Source organism: Meleagris gallopavo, chromosome 7 (assembly GCF_905368555.1).
Source record: "Meleagris gallopavo chromosome 7, MGAL_WU_HG_1.1, whole genome shotgun sequence".
Classification (NCBI taxonomy): domain Eukaryota; kingdom Metazoa; phylum Chordata; class Aves; order Galliformes; family Phasianidae; genus Meleagris; species Meleagris gallopavo.
Genome location: NC_139410.1, coordinates 6443662 through 6465047, shown reverse-complemented (window position 1 = coordinate 6465047; position 21386 = coordinate 6443662). Strand labels below are relative to the sequence as shown.

The 21386-nt window shown below is 44.7% G+C and overlaps 1 protein-coding gene across 1 annotated transcript in view; it reads left to right on the top strand.

Moving 5' to 3' along the window:
- LOC100550595 (uncharacterized) overlaps positions 1–21386 on the top strand; it is an 80059-nt gene that overhangs the window by 23575 nt on the left and 35098 nt on the right. The window contains 2 exon segments of the mRNA XM_085228411.1: positions 14395–14481; positions 20875–20892. Coding sequence (XP_085084537.1) covers positions 14395–14481; positions 20875–20892 — 105 coding nt within the window.

The window sequence follows — 21386 nt, the reverse complement described above, 5'->3', positions numbered from 1 at the left end:
CACTTTAAAGCCTACTCTAGTTTTACTAACAAGCTGCTTTCTGATCATTATTAATATTTTAATATTTTTCATTAACTGCAAGCAAAATCAGTGTGCTCAGCTGTGTCTGTAAAACCAGGTGTTCCACATGTCTGTGGCTATACATAGGCAGAAGCTGCATTAAAAGGCCAAGGCCATCAGAGCTCACAATAAAGCTTGTGTTGGAGTGATGACCATGCCTGGAGTCCATTCGTAAGAGCACCAAGGCCACTATCTCTGCAAGAAGGGCTGGCAGCCAGGCTGGAGCTGGGATGCGGTAACTGAACCAGGACAGCAAATGGAATGCTGGGTTGGGAGGCAGGAGGCAAAATGCTGCACGAGGCTGTGCCTCTACAGAAGCATTTAGTGCAGTTTTCCACTTCTCCTTAGAGCTCTAAGGTGCTCCCACTTTAAGCAGCATAACTATCATCAAAGTGCTCTGTCAAAGTGCTGTCATATTTATTCCTGTTCTTTTGCTTAAAAAAACAAGCATGGCAGGCAGCTGTGGCAGCCTGCAAAAAATGTTATGAACTCTTTAAACCTCTTAATGTTCTGTTTTATTCTTGCTGCAGTGAAGTTCTGAGTGCCAGAACCTTTTGAATACCTGGTACCTTTTGAATGGCTGGTATTTAAAAAAAAAATAACATATAGGTTTTGTTGGAGGTCTTCAGAAAGCATTCATGAAGCTGAGGATGGAGACACCAAGCATAGAGTATAAGCAGAATGAAGTTAGGGATTATATTTCTATAGGAGGAAAATGTGGAAATATAGTACAGACTTGAAGCATCCCCATCCTCTTGCTACCTTTGGTTTGCTTCAGCTTTTTTTTCCCCTCCTTTATACTTTGCATAGGTGATTGGAAGGCATTTGGACGGGGTGGTAATTTAAGGAAGGCTGAATTACCATGTAGGTACACAGAGGAATATGCCTTCTACAGTGGTCACGTATCCTCTTTGTTATCCCATGGTTAACTTAAAAAGTGCTAATATCTTCATCCACATCCTCCATGACAAAATTTTCAGGCAATGGAACACTTAGGCTGCAAATTTGGGGACCCAGCTTTGTGTGACTGAGGTACTGCCTCTTTGGTAACTCAGGACATTTGCTCTGTTTGATTGTTACTCCCTCTTGTGGGTTTCAGGACAGACTGAACAAGCTAGAAGTTCACTCTTGACCTTTCCGTATGGAGCAATTCATCACTACTACACCTCTGACCTGCTAGATGGGATGCTGACCTTCAGACTTGCCTCACTGCATACATCTGAGAATTAGAGCATTCTTTTATTTCAAGAAGATTAAATCTGGGTGGTGCCTTAAAAATACAAAAGCATTTTTTCCTACTTGTGTTCAGAAACTTGCAATTCTGTGCCAATAGAGTGTAGCACAATTTGTTTTCTCATAAAAGTACATGAGAGTCTGTGTCGTAGCATTTCTCTCTTGCAGACTTGGCAAGTACCTGATACAGTGACTGTATTACGATCTCTCATATCTTCTCTCCTGCAGTCAGCACTTCTGACTCGCAGTTTGAGGGCTGTTGCTCTTGTCTGCAGAGAGCTGCTATGCTATGCAAGTTGCTCCTGACAACTAAATTCCAAAAAGGAGCTGTGTTTGCTTCTAGCTTGCTCTCCTGTGTACCCAGCAAATACAAATGACTTAGCTGTGCAAAAGATTAAGCTCTTACTGGAGATTCTCATTCGTTCTGCTGGCATAACGTTTGTGTAATGTGTTATATGAAGATTTCAGAATATTACCTCTTGCATTTGTTTTCCTCCAGAGGGACATATCATCTCTTTTCTCTGGACAAGAAACTGAAGCACAGTGAAATTCTGTATTAATTGATGACAAAGACCGGTGCGACCTACTGGTTAGTTTTTGGCATGAAGATTCAAGAACCTCCCACTGATACAAACAGTTCTGACCTATTGTAAAATGTAAAGGTCTCACACTAAGGATGATTCTCAAGCAGTTCACATGACCTAACTCCAATCTTGGGCCATTTAAAGATAACATTACAACATGTCTTGGCTTTGGAAGCTGTTCAGTCTCTTACTTGGTGTGACAATGCAGTGCACTGAGTAAAAACCTCTTCAGAAAACACTTTTTCTGCATCAGCTCTGTCCTCTGCTCTGACTATCTGACTCTTCATCACACTGGAAAGTCAGAAGTGTAATGCCTTTACTGGGGAGCTGTGCTTACCATAGTCTCATTCTGCTTTCCAGCTGACCAGAATGATGATATTTTTACAAATGAACAAGTCTACACCCAGCTCAGACTGGTTGAGCCATTGCATTTAACTGAGGAAGGAAAAATAAACAAAATCTGTATCTGGTGGTTGTTTATGACCTATTGTTCAGTGTTATTACAAAAAATAATTCATTTAGATTTTTAGGAAAAGCTTACTGGACTGAAAAAACTTCTGTTTGTGTTGAAGCTCTTTTTTTCTTTGCTGCAGGAGTAACACTATATAAGTGGCTGGAGCAGTGGCTGCCCTTGTTTTGCTCATTTCAGAAACTGAAATAAAACAGACACCTTGTAAACAGGAAAGAGGAGCAGCAAGTTCCTTTCATTCCAGGGCTAATCCCTAAAAATTAATGGAAGAGCTGTTTGTGTATAGAAACAGGACAGTGGCTGTTAAATCTTGGGTGTTACAGGCTTTGGCTCTTGTCCCCCGTACTTTTATTAAGCCTTTTTCCTCACTGCTCTGACCTTTTATTTTCACAAGCATCTTGATTCCTATCCTTACAATCATAGAATCCTAGAATGGCCTGGGTTGAAAAGGTTCAGTCATCCAGTTCCAACCCCCTGCTGTGTGCAGGGTCGCCAACCAGCAGACCAGGCTGCCCAGAGCTACATCCAGCCTGGCCTTGAATCCTCCAGGGATGGGGCATCCACAACCTCCTTGGGCAACCTGTTCAACCTGTTTCTTCTTGTGCTCCTGTTTGATATTCATCATCCGTTTTGTCTATATAATGTTTTCTATGTATCCCGCCATGTATTTTGCTTAGTCTGCAGTATTTTCAGCTTATCCTTCAAAACAGCATTAGTTGCTTTTAATTATTTTTTTCCTCGATTAATAACTTACAGATGCTGCTTTAAGCTGAGATTTGCATCAACATGTGAACATGCTAAAATTGCAGGGCTGTGTTCCAGACTTATTCACATGAAATTTGGGATGCTGTGGGTACCACGTTTTGGTCTCCACTGACTATATTGCTCGTAGCAATCTCTGAATATCAGTTCTTATTTATATTTCAAATGCTTTTACTGTTCAGGAACAAAAGCTCTGTTTATGCCCATGTTCAAAAAGATGCTGGTATTCACCGAGCCCTGGAGCCCTCCCTGACCTGTGTTTACACTATAAAGAAGCTACTGAAATAGTGCTGTTTATTGCAGGCTCCAAATTTGGTTATTGTGTTTGCTTCTTCCATGAGCAGCATGGTCAAGACAAATGTGTTTGCTCTTTGCTGATGTGTACTAATGGCTGAATTCAATTTGCATGCATGCTTCCTTACTGAAGCTCTGCTGAGCCCTGGGTGCTTGCAGACCAGCCCTATTGGGAAACATGCTGTTTGCTGTTTGGCTTTTGCAAGAAAGAAGCAGCAGAGCAGTACCAAGGGTCTGAAATAGAGTTCCACTCATTTTGTATGTGTAGTATTGGTCTAAGGTGTCAAGCTGGAGAGAATGCAGAGCTGTTAAGACAAGTGAAAGGGACCACTGAACACAACTTCCTGCAAGTGAATGTTTCAGGAGACAGCACTGGGGACCTTATTATATTCTTATTGTGAAACTGCAGCATTTGTTATTACTGTCAGTTGGTTTTCTTGAATTTTCCTACTGGATGTCATTTTAGACTCAACAATTGCGATTTGCTTATCTGACTGAATGATCCAGCTGTTTCCAAGGTCAGTGTTGACTCCCTTGAAACTATTTTACATGAATAATAGTACTGAGCTCAAGTATGTGAATAGTCTTGTATAGGCTGTATGAAGCTCATGGCTTTATTCCTTGAGATAACAGCTGTAGAGTGGCATCCAAATGCTTCCCTGATGGGAGCAGTCACTCACTGACCAGAGCTGATCAGGGATGCTAACTGAAGATGTGACTGAAATGCTGATACCGTGTTGATCCTCTGCCAGGTAGGTACAGCAGCTACAGAAAGGTGGTCAGGATTGGAAGCTGCAACACGCTCCTGCAGAGCTGCCCACAGCCTCTGTGCAGGGATTGTTCTTGCCTCCCTGCTGTGCTCCATCTGAGTACAAAAATGTGATGAGGTATTTATTGCTAAACAGCCATGAAAGTCGTATGCCCTCTCTATACACAAACCACCCAGTTTAGGATCGCTTTCCGATTGTAATCAATCATCTTTTCATTCTTCAGGCACTTTTGCTACAATACTTACACAGAATTGTTGGGGGTTTTTTATTTTTAATGGGAAGGCCTGCAGAACTGATCAGTTGTCACGCTCATTTTCTTCTGAAGCCACTTTGAACTCTGCAGCGTTTTCACGTGGAGGGGGTTTGTTTAGATTGAAGGAGGTGCTTCCAGCACTTTCCCTCCTCCCACTAGTCCAGAGTGCCTTAAAGCAGAGCCCTGCTTATAGCAGAACCAGCTGCAGTGAGCCAGCGGCCTGGGACACACAGCAGGCCCAGCATTGTGCCAGAGACCACTCCAGCTGCCAGCCCCTGTGGAACTGCTCTGCGAGCTCGTTATTGTTAGCGTGCATGAGCTACACGAACAGGTAGGAGAGAAAAGAGACTATCAGCTTTCTGAGTAATGCATGAGTTTCACAGTATCACTACTTGTTTTCACCCCTCTGGAGGGTTTAAAAAAGCAAAAGGTTTGCTAAGGGAATAAATGCCTCTGAAGCGCAGCTAGGGTCTATGGCAGTTGTTGCATGGTACCCCCCTTTTACAGGTGTGGTGAGATCGATTCCTTGTGGTAGGATGTGCTTTGGCAGTCCATGCAATCTTATGATGGAATTCAGTTATTGTTTAGACAGTATTTTTAGCAGCAGCCCTTTGTGACTGCATGGCAATACAATTTATGAAGTAAGACACAATTCCTTAATTGTCTCTTATGTTGTAGAGCTGTACGCGGTGTTCACTGCAGCACTCCGCAAAGTAAACATTTCCTTCGTTTATGGGGAAAGGGTTCTTGTCAACAGACTTCCCAGCTTCTGGTCACATGCTTGAATTATCTCTGAGATGGGTTTTCTGGCAAACGCATAAGCAAATGTTTCTCAAGTTGATGCTGTTTGTATGTAAATTCCTCATTAGCTGTGGGTTTCTTCCCCTCCTTCTCTTCTTGGTCTTTCGCTTAAAATGTTAAGCATGAAGAACAAGAATGCTGACCCGTTAAACAGAGATAACTCGTGCTTGCGCCATCAACATGCCAAAGGGGAATGTCTGCCTGATCGTTCTCCTGGCACTTGGAAGTTAACGGAGAAAAACAGAATTCTGGAATTCTGAGGAACAAAATAAGAACTCACTCTTGGGACACTCTTGCAAGAAGCGCTTGCCATGAGAAAACATAGTTTTACCTCCCAGCAAACCTTGGTCTTGCAGGATCATGTGGTATGAATTAGTAATTCAGGAAAAAATGCTTAGGTTGCAGCTGGGCATCATGAGAGGCACAGCAGCACTCCTCCTGGTCAGTTTGCATCTGTAGTTATCATTAAGTGTTGGAAAATTGGACACCCCCCCAAGTCAGTTGTTTTGCTAAGATGTTTGACGATGTGAGTCTTCCATGTTTGTAAAGGTACTTAAGGTAAAGAAATGATAGTTGTACATTTGAGTACATTTCTCTGCAGTGAATATGAAGGTCGAATACGTGGGGTGAAACCATGATCGTATTTAGTTGTAAGCAGTTTCCTTCCTCCTCCTCGCCGTGTCGCCATCTAGCCTCAATCAAAAGTCATCTGTTGATACTGGCAGTACATTTTGGAGATGAAAACTGGACATTGTTTTCCTAAGAAGCATTTAGTTGTGTACACTTGAGTTCATTGCCTTGGTGACGGTTTACAAGGAGGTTTTGTTAACTCTGCCAGCTGAGCTGTGAGGGTGCCAGGATGCCCACAGCAAGCATTCACGACAAAGTGAGATGCATACGTAGTTTCTGCTGTCTTCATGACTTCGATAGGGTGTTACTCTATAGGTTTTTATAGACATTCTTGAAATTAGAACAAGATTATGTACTGAAGGAGGAAAAAAAACCCTTGAGTAACTACGTTTTTCTTCTGTTATGATGTGCTTGCCAGCTTTTTCATCCATAACTTGCGGTTTGCATTTTCCCTTCTTGCTGTCGGGAATGCCAGTAATAAATACAATGCTAGCATTCTAAAATACACTACTTGAAGATAAAGGGAATAAACATTCGATTTTTTTTATTTTTTATTTTTTAAGATAGAAATGCAGTTAGCTGAGTTGCAGATGGAGGTGATAGACAGCATTGCAGTGTGGCTGTTAAGAGCTAATGTTGGGGTGGTCCAAACTGGAGCCATTGGGCTGCATGTTGCAGGTTTTTTCAGTGCTTCTATTTGTCTGCCAAGGTTTTGGCCTTTTCATTCCAACTTGAAGTTCTGCTTCTGTGCACCTCTAGTAACTAACTCTGGTGTAACAAGCCCTGAAGACATCAGTAGGGTGTGACCTGTGTTGGAGGGCTCCCCTGTGTTTCACAGCAGTTGTTCTCTGTCAGCTTAGTGGTGCTGAATGGCTTTGGCGAGCAATCAAGTAAGATGCAGCATTGGCTGCCTAGCTTGTGTCTCAGCTGATGTAGTTACAGCATCATGTGTGCTTGCTTCTCATTTCAGTGCCTGCAGAAGCCCACAGAGCACCAGAGGAAGGAGAGGTGAGGAGAGCGTGTTTGTAGCAGTTCCCCTTCCTGGGAAATCCAGCAGCACCAGCTTGCAAATCTAGGCAGAACATGCCTTGCTCCGTGTAGAATCAAGACAGACATGTCCAAGTGCACATCTTGAATGCTGTCAGCTGTATATTACTGAGGGGAAAAAAAGAAAGGAAATTCACAAGTATTAAAAAGACCTCCTAATCCTGGAAGTCTGCGGCACGCTGTGTGTTTTGACTTACCCTGAGGTATGAAGTGCTTTCTCAAGTAAGCCAAGTGACAACAAACATCTTGGGTTCTATATTGGTTTTGGAAGCAATTGAAAAAAGGTGTGTGGGGGGGAGATTCTCAGTAATGTTGGTCTTATATAGGAAATATTCACATTTCCAGTATATCTTCTTAGTGCCACACAGGACAAAAACCTGTACAGGTTTGCCAGTAAATTAGAGGGGAGGTGAATTCTTATTGATCACGAAAGCCATAGCAAATCACCTGTTTTAAGCATACTTCTTCATGCCTGAGTTACCGTGCTTTCTTGTGCGAGGAAAGATGTTTTTCCTGAAGAATTAACTTCAGAGACTGGCTCACGTCCCACCTCAGGGTGAGCTGCCATTACCCAGGAGTGCACTTCCAAGCTAGTTTTGGTTTTGGGGGGTTTCTGCGATGCTTTGCTACACCAAGCTGAGCCCTGCAGGATAACTGCTGGGTGATGCCAGGCTGCAGCCATAGAGCAAGGCAAGCTGCTGGGCCTTATAAGTCATGTGAGGACCTGGAATATTTGTTATTCTTTCAGTCCTGTGAAATTTCTGTCAGCAAGAGCAGAGAATGCCAGAGTGTGAGGGAAATGTAGCAGACTGGAGCTCCCTCCCGAGTGCTTGTGATGGAGGAGCAGTGTGTCTGTCTCACCTGTCCAGGAGCAATAGGACGTGGCTGAGTCCTGCAATCACCAGCAAAAGCAGCCAGCTGGTTACCTTCTGAATGCAAAGTAGTGCCAGCGCTTCCAAATTAGCTAAGATATTGTCAGCAGCATGGAAAATACAGGAACAGGGTGCTCTGCCAGCATGAGAACTGGGCTCTTTGTGCGGGGCAGGCAGCTCATGGAAAAACTGAGCTCAGCTGCTGGGCGGAGACTGCACGAGGTCCCAACCTTTGCCGGTGACCAGGAAAGTAGGAGCAGGGTTTGGTTGCTGGTGACCAGGAAAAAGAGAGCAGGGTTTGGTTGCTAAGGGAGGGCCCTGTTTTGCTTGTCTGCAGCCCCACACCGTGTGCCAGGAAGAGATGACTCGTAGCGCCTGCTATTGTTACTGCTGCTAAACCTCTTTGGGTAAAAGGAGCTGCCCAGGGTTTTCTTCGTGCCTTGGCGGTTTCCTACCTGCCCTCACCTCTGCTTCTCAGGCAAAATCAGAAGGGCTGGATGTAGCTCTGGGCAGCCTGGTCTGCTGGTTGGTGACCCTGCACACAGCAGAGGGCTTGAAACTCAATGATCATTGTGGTCCTTTTCAACCTAGGCCATTCTAGGATTCTGTGCAGCTTACGCCAGTGTCCTGAGCTCAGCTCAGCCCAAGCCAACGCAGCGTATTGATAAAATTGCAACAAATTAGCTACAGTAGAGTGGTTTATTTCTGAGATTTAAAGGCTGATGGTGTGAATGACCGTATGTAAGCATCCATACGTAAGCATCTGTTCGAGCGCTTCTGGATGTTAATTCATTGTGCTTGGAGATGCAACTCGGCTGTGCTGCCCAGAGGGCGGCCATAGGCTAAGCGGGTGCTTGTGCTTGTTGCTGGTGTTTATCTCCCTCCAGCATATCGAGGAAGCTGTAAGCTCGGTAACCGTTCTCCCAATTGCTTCCTCTACATAAACTGCTTAAGGGAAGTACGCTGTGTACATAAGCCTCTTCACCAAAAAAAAAAAAAAAAAAAAAAAAAAAAACCAAACCCAAAAAAACCAAACCAGTGTGAATAGTGATCAATAGAAGCGGCAGCCAGCGTGCAGATAACCGCCGAGGAAGCACGAAGCTCGTGTAGCTGTGACATCGCTGCCTGCGGGCGCTGCTGACTCACAGCGAGCACCGCCAGCCCGCGGGCACGGAGCAGCGCTCGGACTTCGGCTCCGGGAAGTGCCGACAGCACGTTGTTCCTCCCGGGACGCCGTGCTGCTTTAGCAGCAAAAGCTTGCCGCTCTGCTCTGCGGAGCCGTGTGGGGCTTTTCGCTTCTTTCATGCAAAGATCCAACTGCAGCCATGCCGATGGAAGCGGACTGCCTGAGCCCAGAGGCTCAGAAACTGGTACGGCGGTGTGGGGGTGGGGGTGCTGCGGATCTTACGGTCCAAATCGCAGCCGAGCAGCACCTGTGCTCGTTTAACCCTTCGTGGGCTGCTCAGCCTTTAATCGGCTTTCACGTTGCTTAATAAGCGGTGTCCCTTCTTGGGTGTGCTTGCCCTGAACGTGCCTGCCGCAGTTTAAACCACAGTGGGTTTGGTTTCATTACCTCTTGCACGACAGTATCTTTGCAGTCCGTGTTACAGCCCATGTCACACAGCTGTGTGTGAAGCTTACCATGTGCAGTGAAGCTCTTGGCCACTTAACGAGCTGCTGAGCAATGCTGTGCTCTTTAAGTTGCTTTCTACAGGTTTCTGCTGCATGTGCCTTTGACTGAATTCAAACGTAATAATCGTAGGTGCTTAGAGAAAGTTCTGCTGTTTGTTTTTCTTGTGTGTGTGTTTGTAAGATTTGGAACAGTCTGTGAGAATTGTCTCATTTTGGACGTGCTGTGTAATTTACAGCACCTCCATAGCACTGGGTGCCTATTGTTGGCGCTGACTGGCACCCACAAGTAGTTAATTTTTCCCAATGCTTCAAGTTTCCTGAGCCCTTTTAAAAATAAAGTGTAGAAATGTAAGTTATTTGCTTTTCAAATTGACATGAGAGCAGATACGCCAACTTAATTTCTTCTGTGCTTTGTAAGTGAAGTTTAAAAGCAGCCCTGTGTCTCCATGGAACCGTAATAGAGGAGTCACTGGGCTGCTGATGTGGGTTGCTGATCTTATGTCATTCTCCTGGTTCCTCCCTCATCATCACCCTGTAGAGCAGAGGGAAGCCGTCAGACATGTTCATAATGGTCCCCCCGTCTGAAGGATGACGGTGGCCTGTGGTTATTAGAAAGGAATCCTTACCTTTATATTTAGAAGTCATTTGTAAGAGAAAGGTGAAGAGCTGGGCAGGATGTGGGCTGACCAATCCCTGTGTGATTCATTGGCTGATCGTCACATGAGTACAGTAGTGGTGCAGGGTGTTCTTAGGCTCCAAGCTCAGATGCAGAGAACATCAGGTAGGTACACTGCTCTGACCTCCGAGCATCATCACCTACATACACCCTTGTTTCAATGCAGAGGAACATGTGATTATTCATGGTGGGCACCAGGAACTCGAGTGAAGGCAAGGTGAAGATAAACACTGCTATCACTTAGCAAAGGTTGAGCTGATAGATGTGTCTGCTGCCTTATGAGAATCTTGCAAATCAGGTGCTGCTTGTGCAAATAAACCTTACAGTCTTTAGGAGTACAGCAAACCTTGCCAGGTTTCTTTTGACTAATGAAGCATGTGACTTATGTAGATGGAGTGAACAGTTGTGTAACACTTGAAGAAAAAGCTTTGCTGTGCAGGGTACTGGACTGGAATGGCAGCACCAATGAGAAACTGCTCACTGCAAACAAATAGCTGGCTCTGCCTTAAGCATAAGGCAAGAAGCTTATATTAGCCTGAGAATAGTTGTTATAGGAATATGTAATAGCTACTGTGTAGTTTGCAGGTGTATTTTTCTGGTAATGAGGTCAGAGAGTTTTCTGAGCTTGATTTTGTGCTTACAAACCAACACTTGACTGTTAGTCTCCGAAGCAGATTGCTTTGAGTACGTTGGATTTAAGGAGTGCTTTGTATAGATTGCAAACTATTACTATTATGTGTAGCTGTGTGGTAAGTCAACACAGACATTTTCCAATGCTCAGAAAAGCAGCATAATTTCCTGCCTTTGTTGGTTGTTTCTGGGGGCTTCCAGTTTAACAATGACCCCTTGAACATTTCAGAAAGGAAAAGCTCCAAGAATGCACACCTTCAGGATGTGTGTCATTAGCATCTATCTAACCAAGTCATCCAAAGAATTCCCTCATCAGGATAGTAATGAGCAGACATCTACTCCAGGCCAGGAAGCCCTTCTTTTGGTCCCCCTTGCCTTTCAAGTATCAGTGCTGGATGCAGAGCGCTCCACACTGGTTCCCATCAGTGGCTGAAAAGGGTCAGGATGGCTTCAGCCATCACAGATTCCTAGTTTTCCACACAGCCCCGTGCTGCAGGCTGATTGCTGTTGGAAATGCTGCTTGCCCTGCCCAGCTCGTATCCAGTACCTGCCTTTTCTCATCGGTAATGAGCCAGGTTACTTAATGTTAGCCTGCTCAGAGCTGAACGTACTGAACTCCTTAATGCACAATAAAGATCTGCACAGCACTGGATTTATCTTTGGGAACTGAACAGGGCTGTGGAGTGCAGAGCAAGCGGACCAACAAAGCAGCCGGCGTTTTGCAGTGCAGTGGGGTGATTGCTTTGGGACTCTGTGTCCATAAATCACCCTGGACAATTGCAATAAAATGACAAAAATGCAGGATGTGTAGCTGGAGTGTTTGAGCAACTCCCTTAAATTAAGGCGATTATTCTTCAGCTGGTGTAGGTTTCCATGTTCTTCTGAGCACTGTGCTGTCTCTCTTCTTGTTTTTCCCACAGGCTTTTACAGAAGCCCCTTAGGGTTTATTTTGGATGACATGCACAATGCAGCTGAAGCTGCCAGCACTCCTTGTCAGATGCACAATAGTTCATAAAGGGAAGTTACAAAGGCTTTCTAATGAGTGCAATTAGGCTTTGTGTTTTTATTCATGTGTTTTTGCCAGTGATCTGCCACTTCTGATTGAGGTATTGCTCATGGAGTCAGTAGTGAATTTTAGGTGGGTTTAAGACTTGCTTCTTTCTATCTCAGTGATTTTCCATCTCAGATCCATTTAATAGCTATTTATTTTGGCAGCCTCGAGACTTCCATTTCAGCTCTTGCAGTCTGAGTTGCAGAAGCCCGCATACATCAGTGTGTACAGTATGCTGAGCACTGAGTCCCTTGCAGGATTTGGGCACCTGCCTCTGCCTTGGAAGTGACTTGGGTCTGGTGTTGGACAGGTGCTTGGGCTGGAGGAAGGCCAGATCCATTCAGACAGAGCCCGCTTTGGTATAGACAGCACGGAGAAACGTGAGGTCAGAGCTGCCCCTTGCAGAAATCAGAGTATTGATAGCAGGGCGCTATTAATGCAAAAACAGAACCTAAGTGTGTGGTTTGATAAACATCGACAAGTTGAGTCATGCTCCTGCTTTTGAGGAAGAGGCCCATAATAAATGTGACAGTGTTACATGTTTCTCTGAAGTCTGTAGCTGTCAGTTTGGCTCATGTTAGGATCCTTTGCATGTCTGTGGCACGTGTCATGTTGTTGGGATGGCTGCTACTGTCAGCAGGTGTGCTGTGCTTTTGCACAGGAGAATCTGTGATGGCTTCTGTTGGTCTTCATGCTTACAGCAGGCTTTGTTCCATGCTCGGCTTGCTTCTCCACTTCGAGTTGGAATTCAGTAAAACTGTTCTCACTGAGTGTGAGGTGTGGATTAGGACCCACCCAGTTTGATTTATTTACACTGATCTCATGCGTGTTACCTGTTTTGTCATCACCTGGCTACTGAGAGAATATCAGAAATGTTCATTTTGCTTCCATCATTGTATCTATTAAAATGTGCCGAAGTGGAATCCCACAGGAAAACTGGACCAAGTGTAGAGCAGCGTGGTCTGAGTCGGATGCTGACCATGTTCAGAGGAGGAGGCTGGAGCCTGAATGCCTCTGTACTGCTTTGATGTGGGTCCAAGGAGTGTTCTGGATGGAATAAGTTTCTGTTGACTTCTTGCAAATGTATCAGTAGGTTATGTGCTAATGGCAGGGTTTGATAAGCTTAAAAAAAGAAGTTCAAAAGCTATTTAAAAGGGTTCAGAATATTTTGTTCTCTTGCTTGTCATGACAGATACTAACTGCTGAAGAACCATGTGGCCCTGGAAAGACCAAGTTCATAAAAAACATATGCTAGTTCCAGGATATAAGCCAAGCCAAAGATACTGAAGGAAAATGTATTTTTACTCTTGCATGTCTTTAGGGTTCAAAAATTGGCTTTGTATGAGCAGGCAAGGACTTCAAAGCTAAAATACAATAAATTAGAGACTACCCATGGATTGGCACTTGAAACCAAAATGTGTCATATATATGTATATGTAATGTCATCTAATGGGATGTTCCACAAAGAAACAATTCATTTATTGCAGTCAGTATCCAGGGAACAGGCAAGCCTTGTTCCCAGGGAGGACTTAGAATAACTTACAAAGCATCGTTTTTCCCTTGCATCTTGAAAGTTTCTTCGTTTTCCAAGTTGCTTCATTTTGTTGTATGCTGGAGAGAGAATATATGCTTCTACAATACTGCTCGCAAGTGTGTGAATCCCTTTGCCCTTGTAATATCACACAGAACCACAGAATTGAATGGGCTGGAAGAGACCTCCATAGATCATTGAGTCCAACCCTCACACAGTAAGGCTCTGGAGGCAGAGAGGAGAGGAATGTGTTCCCAGGTTGGTGAGAACACACGGTGCCTCCAGCTCCCTGCCCAGCTCTCCTGTCTTGTGCTGGGGGAGCAGCTCTCTGTCCCACTGCACACAGCCTGAGCTGACTTTGCACATGAGGCTTCCTGTTTTTGCCTGGTATTAAAAGCAGATAATTAAAACTGTTACTTTGCAACATGTTCTGGCACTTCCAAACCCGATGAAATGAGGAAGCTTAATAGATCTCATGGGAGGCCCGTGCTTGGCAGGCATCCACTCCGGAGAGGTTTGGATTTGAATGCCACCGTCTGGATGCTCTAGTTGAGCTGGTGCATTTTCTCAGGTTCCCTGTTTCCTTGCCTGGATCGTTCCAGCCTTGACTGAGTGTAGTTGTGCTGAGCTGCTGCGCCTGTGTGTGTGCAGTGTCAGCTCTTGGGGAAAGCGGCACGTAACGTGTTTGCTGTTTGTCTAATTAATTCATCAATAAAAAATAATGTGCACCGCAGGGAAGGAAAAAAAAAAAAAAGCAACAAAAAAACCAAGCCAGACCTGCCCTTCTGAAATAAGTAAATAAACCTGTTTTCTCCATTGCAGCACTTCCTCTCTATCTGCACAAACAGTAATTACAGAGATACAGGGCGCATCTCAAGGCAGCTGCTCACTGGGGTTGGTGCCTACGCTCGGCTGTATTACCTGCTGGTGAAGCATAACGAGTTATGGAAGGCAGGGCCATTGCTAGCAGTAGGGAATTAACTCCTACAGGTGTGTTTACAGCCTTCCAGAGCTTAACCTCCGTATTTGGCACCCTGAGCGCGCGTGCCTCACATTGAACTGTGTGCCTTTGGTCTCACTGCTGTGTTCCCATCCGCAGGCTGAAGCAAGGCTGGCGGCAAAGCGAGCAGCACGGGCAGAGGCACGGGAGATCCGGATGAAGGAACTCGAGCGGCAGCAAAAAGAGGTACGTCTGTGGGGTAAGGGGACAGGTGGCCCATCTGCTTTCTTATAGGTTGCTCCAGGATCTGGGATCAAGAGTTAACTTATGCTTTGCTGAAGCCTTTGTCTGTGCAGAGCTGGTGCTGCTCCGTTTGTGGATCACAGGAAAGAAAATGACTGAAATTTGGGATTGCGACAACGACTTTGTTTCAGTGAAGTTGGTTTAATTATTCACAGAGAACACTGGTGGTTATTTGTAATCACTGTTTAATATTAAACTTGGAGAACCATGGCCTGGCTGTATGTGTGCTGGAAATGGATTCTTGGCACTTCATTAGAACAACAAATAGCGAGGAAGACTCCTGGCTGTCCTGTAGCTCTCTGCTTGCAAACCGAGGTGGGCATTGCGATTGCCCTGTTTATAAAAATGATGGTCTGCTGTGAGCAGGAGGAAAACTTGGTAACCAAAGCAAGGGGACTGTATTTGGTAAAACATAACCCTGTGCAGGGTCTGGGGAAGAGCTCGTTGTTTTTATGCAGTCAGTATGTGCAGAATCATGGGCCTCCATTGTAGGAATCGTCACGAATGCCTGTGAAGACCCAAGCATTTTGTTCTGCTTCTGTTGTGCTTGATGCGCCAGAGCTGTACTCAGTTGTTAACGCTACTTCAGGAAACAGTAGTGGTTTATTTTGAAGCTGTACAAGTTAAAGGAATTAGGATGAGGCTACAGGCAGATTGGCACAGGCAGACCAGTGATAAGAACCAGCAGGGTTTAAAAATTTCATTAAACGCACACCAAGGAATGCAAGAACAGAAGAGATGTAGCAAGGTCAACGACAATCAATGTTTATTACTCAAACGAAGTAAGTTTTGATGGCAAGGGAAGAAATAAGGAGTCTATAGGTGTTATGTGAGATGATTAAATGTAGGTGCGTGCTTTGGGGTGCAGGGAAGGATTTGGTTTAGCTTTAAAATGGCAAATCAGGTTGCAGTAGCAGACCAGCATTGGTGTAGGCTGCAGTAACCACCCTGGAGCAGAAGCAGGTGGGCAGTTTGCCCATACTGAGCATTGTGCCGAAGTGCCTCATCTAGCTGAGGCATGTTTGGATGTTTCTTAACACCCATCAGCTGCAGTGAGGTTTAGATATACCTACAGACACACCAGTAGTCAGAGCTGCAGAGGAGCATTGTTTGTGGAAGAGAGGAGCCTGTTAGTACTCCAGCTGCTGCTTTTTGAAAGATGTTTCTTGTAACCTGGATCACATTCAGAAGGTCCAGACTGTGGATAAGCGCTGGTACCATCAAGCATCGTGGTGTGCCTGTAGCCCAAGTGCTGGGATCAGCTCAGCAGCCTTTGGAAGCTCCATGGCAAACAAGCACAAAGTGTTTTGTTTGGGCAGCAAACTAAATATGGGTGTCGTGGCAGCTGACAATGGTGTTACCATCTAATTTGCAGATAATACTAATGAGACTTGATGACCCCTTGAAGATTAAAAGCTGATGCTGCAAAGAACATCCTTGTAAATTGAGATGTTGGTATGAAAGCTAAAGCTTGAAAAGATTCTGTGCATGCTCCTGCAGATAACTGATCTGAAACTTGGTGGAAATTGCCTTATGTGGATGGAATTTGAATGGTACAGCATGTCATTCTGAAGTATGAAATTCAGTGCAAGCTCACTCAGATATTCCCTACAATCTGTTTTGTAATTCATTGGCATAGATCGCAAAACATGACTACACAATTGTTTAATATTTCGCAAGCTTTGGATATTCCCTGAATTTTTCACATAGCTTCATCTCAACCCCCAGATAGAAGGTAGAGCTAATGAGGATGTCTGCACGAAGCTGTTTGTTGCCACAGATATATCACAAATATAATGAAAGAGAGCACAGATAAAGAAGATTCCAAGTAGGAAGCAGCACAAGAGATCTGGCACTTTCCCCTTCTTCTTGGGGGAGAACAGACTGTGATACTGGTGTCTGTACAGCTTGTCTGCCATCTTCCCCATCTTCTCAAACTTTTCAGGGCAATAAATAGCACATTCACACATGTCAAAGAAGAAGAACTTAAAGCACTTGCTCTACTACTTCAGGAGATTTTTAGAGCCAGTTATGGGAGTTAAAAAGCAGTAAGTAAATTTATTGCATATGTGTGATTTCGTGCTTAAAGCAGCATACTTGCTCTGACAGGCTTCTTGTGAAGCATGGATCTTCCAGGAATATAGATATATATTGTTAGTCTAGGTTGCAAGTTACCAGATGTTACTGTTACAAGCTATAAACAAAGCAGTATAGCTCTCACTGGCACTGCAATAAGGTGTTGTAATATTTGGATGTGGACTGGAAACTGGCTTCCCTCATGCCCACCATCTAATATTAGTGATGTTTCTTAGCCTCTCTCTCATTTTCCTACCCTTAAAATAATGGGATAATTTCTGCATCATGAATGTAAGTATATTATTTAAGTGATGTTTGCATTTCTGGCAAGAACAACACACCAGGTATCTGTTGTTCTTGTTCCCATAAATGTTTCTATATGTAGGAGCAACCTTTTTATTAGGATGCTATTAAAAGGCCACGTTCTGTAGGCTAGCTTATATGTGAAGAATGCACCAAAGATTAGTCACAACTGCATAATAAAGCTCATCAGTAAATGGTGGGGATACGTGACACCATGTCCAGCTCCTCGTTTGGCAGGATTTAATGCAGCACACAGAACTGGCAGCAGAAAGTCCAGCATAGTTGGTTATTCTGGAGATTCAAATTGTATTTATCAGGCAGCTTGGTTTTACATAGTGGTAAGCGTGCTTGCTGCAGGTATGGGTTGAGCCCCTGTGTAATGTCTATGCAGAAGGGTAGATTTAGTAAATTCAGGTTGAAATACAAGCGCACAGGGGGGCTTTGAGAGAAAACTTATTGCATTGCATTGTGAGATGTGGTAAAGCTCCAGCGGAAGGCTGCTGCAGGTCTCTGTGGTGGGGCAGGAATCCAGGTGTTTGGAGAGGTGGTTTTGTTTGATCACCTGATACTATCTTGGGGCAGGCAGCAGGAAAAGCAGGCGTGCCAGGGTGCTCTCAGACAGAGGGAGCTGAGGAGAGCATGCCTCCAAGTTTCATAGAGATGTGAGCTGGGTAAATGAGGAGCCTGCTCTGAAAGAACATGAGCTCCAGAGCTGTGATCTGATACGTACTGATCTGTGAAGATAGAGCTGGTGGTCACTCTCACATCACATGCATTTGGCAGAGAAAGGGTTCCTCATCATGAGACTCTAGGAAAGGCACGGATCTGCTAAACACAGCTGCAGGAACTTGTTGTTCTGTGCTTCTTGTTGTTCTCCACCAAAGATGTAAATGATTAATAGGGAGGTTGCTGTAGGTTTTCCTGGCATCCTTCAGCACGCAGTCTGTGCAGGAGAGGCAAATGCCAATGCACTTTCTCAGCTGTGTGGGTGGCTGCAATAGGTGGCTCTTAGTGCCCTGCCTGCTTCCAGGCTGCAGGTCCCACCCTGCTGGGCCCTGTGTTTTCCCCTGCCACACTGCCATGGCCTTTAAACATTTGGTTTACAGTTGCTGAGTCAAAGGTCAGTCGATCTGGATCCTACTGTAGAGTTATGTTTGGTACCGAGTCAAATACTTGTGTGCATTCTGACATTTATTTTTAATTGACACAGCAGAACAAGGCAGGAGTTGGCTCAGTAGCTCACAGTAACAAACTGTAAATTCTAGTGGGGTTACCAGGTTAAAGAGAAGATTTTTTTGTATGTGTTTTTCCCTTGCAATAATACATACTAAAGTTTTCTTTTTTTTTTTTTTTAAGAAACGTTTAACTGTTGAGTGCCAGGGCACTTAGCATTAATGGCTAATTGGGAATAATGTTTTATGTAGGAGTACGTTCTGTGTTCTGCTGGCAGGACTCAGTTGTCTCTTTGAGGACTGACAGTGGGAGACCACTGTTTAAGCTGATATTAAAGCCTGAAGGGAAGAGAGAGAGAGAGAGAGAGAGAGGGAGAGAGAGATCTCCTCCCATTCTGTAATCTGCAGGATAAGGTTCCTGCATGGCAGTTCACGCAGCAGATGAGCCTCTGCTTTTAGTTCAGGGCAGGTGCTCTGTACGTGTCTCCTCGCTTCGTTTTCAGCTTAGCACAACACTTGCCTTTGCAGTTTTGTACATTCTTTCTTTGCCAACGGACTTATTTGCACATACTTCTGTCTTTGCATTCATGCTTTGGTGAAGTAAAATATGTTACTGGTACTTCGTTGTGGCTTTTTTTTTTTTTTTTCCCATGTCATTTGCAGCCTGTGAATGTAAATGTACTAAAGGCAAGCTAACGTGAGAACACCCTTGATCTGCTTTCAGGTCCTGTTGACTCATGACTTAGGCCCCTTTTTTCCCTTGCTAGGATTTAGTGGCTGCAAGCCTGAGCTGAGTCAGCAGGTCCTGTGTGACAGCTGGCATTGGAAGTGTTTGGAGCCATTTCAGATCCTTGGCAGTGCAGGAAAAACTAGAGAAGAGCATTGGTGTTTGAATGGAAGGTGGGAGGCTGACCATGAAACTTGGTGCTGATGGATGTGGAGAAGAAACTAAGGAGCTCGTGAAGGTTATCTGTGTCTTTCTTGCACAAATAGTGTGAAGGTGCAGAGGGTACTGTACTGATTAGAGATGGGTTGCATTGGAGCAGAGCTGCTGTGACCACGCTATGGGCTGACCAAAACAATCCCAGGTTTCCAAAATGCTGAGGAAGTTCTGATGATGCTCTGTCCTTGTGCTGCTCTGCACTGTTTGCAGTGTCTGGACTGAAACAAGGGCCTCATTGTTGTCTTGGCTGTTGGCAGTCTGGGTCCTGGGCACACAGGGATTTCTGCACATAGCAGGGACACCTGCTATGCTGAGCCTGAAGCACTCCATTTGAAAAATAGAGGAGCTATCGTGTTGTCCCAAAGGCATGGGACAGCTATCAGAAAGCATCATTCATGTGCAAGTGGTGTCAGTGTGCCCCAAAGCTTGGCTGTACCTGTTAGCCAAGCCCTGGCAGGGTATGTTTCAAAGGAGCATAATGTGGGTGAAACAACAGCGTGGCAATCTTAAACCTGTAACAGCCGCCTGCTAATTGCCACATGTAAAAGTGCAGTGCTTGAATGGATGAAAAGCACCCTCCATATGCACATTAGAGTTGCTGTGTGTTCTTGGGAGCTGTGGGAGGCTTTAGTTCAGTTTCTTCTTATGGGCTTTCTTAGTGCAAGATAAAGTGAGGTGATTAGTTGTGTGGGAAAGCTAGCTTTAACTGTGGGTCTTGGTTATCCCCTGTGCATTTGTAGGAATAGGAATCAACGCTTTGAAGGTATTAAGTTGGCTTCTGCAGTTGTCCTTCACAGTCAAGAAAGTGAACCTGAGCCGGTTCCGGAGGCAGTGATTGAAAGGAGCATGCTTTGCACACAGCACTGGGATCTGGGTTCACCTGAGGTGGCCCAGGAGGGCCATGGATGGCAGAGATCCATGGGTGTATATCCAGAAGTACGGGGATTGCCTGCCCTGCCACCTTCTGACCAGCAGAAGGGATAGAGTCCAAGCACTCTCCCCTTCCCCCAGGTCCCATTCATATAGCAGAGGGCTGGGAGTTGCATTCATCCAAAGTCAGTGCTCATCTGACAGTAAGACAGCTGGTGGTTCTGAACAGCATTGTCATTTTCTGCTACAGATACAAAGCTCAAAAGGTGCTCAGCAGAGGAGTGTGGAGAATGAAGCTGCAATTTCCTTCTGAATTTGGGTAGCAGCTAGGTAACTTTTGAACAAGGAGGGAGGTCTCTTGCAAAAAACAAAACCTGCAGAGATCCTGCAGTTCTGGCAGTACATGTTAAAATGCTCTGAAAATCTCTTGCACAAGTTTATGCTGTCCTGCACACAGCTAAAAGATAGGTAGCATTGATGATATTTGTTTCATCAGCTAAGGAGAACTTTGTCCTTAAGAGAAAAATGGATTGTTTGTAGTTAGTTCTTCTTTTTTTTTTTTTTTTTTTAACTGTCATGGTAGATGCACAGCTGCCATCCCAGGTGAGTATTTGGGCAGTGGAAATAGGAGTGATAGGAAAGCAGGAGGCCCTGCCCTCCAGCTGGATTGCTCTCTTGCCTAACTGTCTGTGGAACAGATGTCCATGCACCTCCCAGAAGCCAGCAGGTAGGCACATGGGAGTGTTGTATTTTAGCAAGCTGTGTTGAAGGAAGCCTGGAGTGTAACCTCTGCTTTCATCTTACCCGACTTAACAGGATTTGAATATGTGTTTCTTTGTATTCATGTTTTGCTGTATATTCTGCATAAATGAGTTTTTCCCCCCTCTAGGCTGGCTTGTTGTTGTGTTGCTGTTCATTCATTCATGCTAGCTTTTGTTTCCTTGTTTCTTTCCTTTCCCTTTTCCCCCTTAGATCTATCAAGTTCAGAAGGTAGGGCTTGCTTGTTCATTCTTGTTTGTGTGTGTGTGTGTTCTCTCACGAGTCCTGTCTGCAGCTCAGAAAAACTTCTTAAGAATGGAAGATGCACAGCAAGCTTTGTTTCCATGCCTTCATGTTTCCTTTCCTCCCATAGCCTTGTGGAGTGGATAATAAAGGGGAGAGGGGCAAGGTGACCTGTTTGGCTAGGTGTTTAGTATCATCTTTTCCACTGACTGTTTGACAAGGAATAAGCAGTAAGGAGAAGAAGAGTTTTGCAAAGCAGCCATCCCATGAGTTAGGTGGCTCAGTGCATCACTAAGAGCCACGCAGTCACTTTGCTGTTGAAGACCAAGTGCATCGTTGCACACACTTCAGGCTGTGCAAGCACCTAATGGGTGCCAGCAGGAATGACTTTCAGATGACCTTGCATGCAGAAAGTCACTGAAGTAAATCAGGGACACTGTGTTTGAGTTTGCAATCGTTTGGTAAATAAACTGTAACAAAAA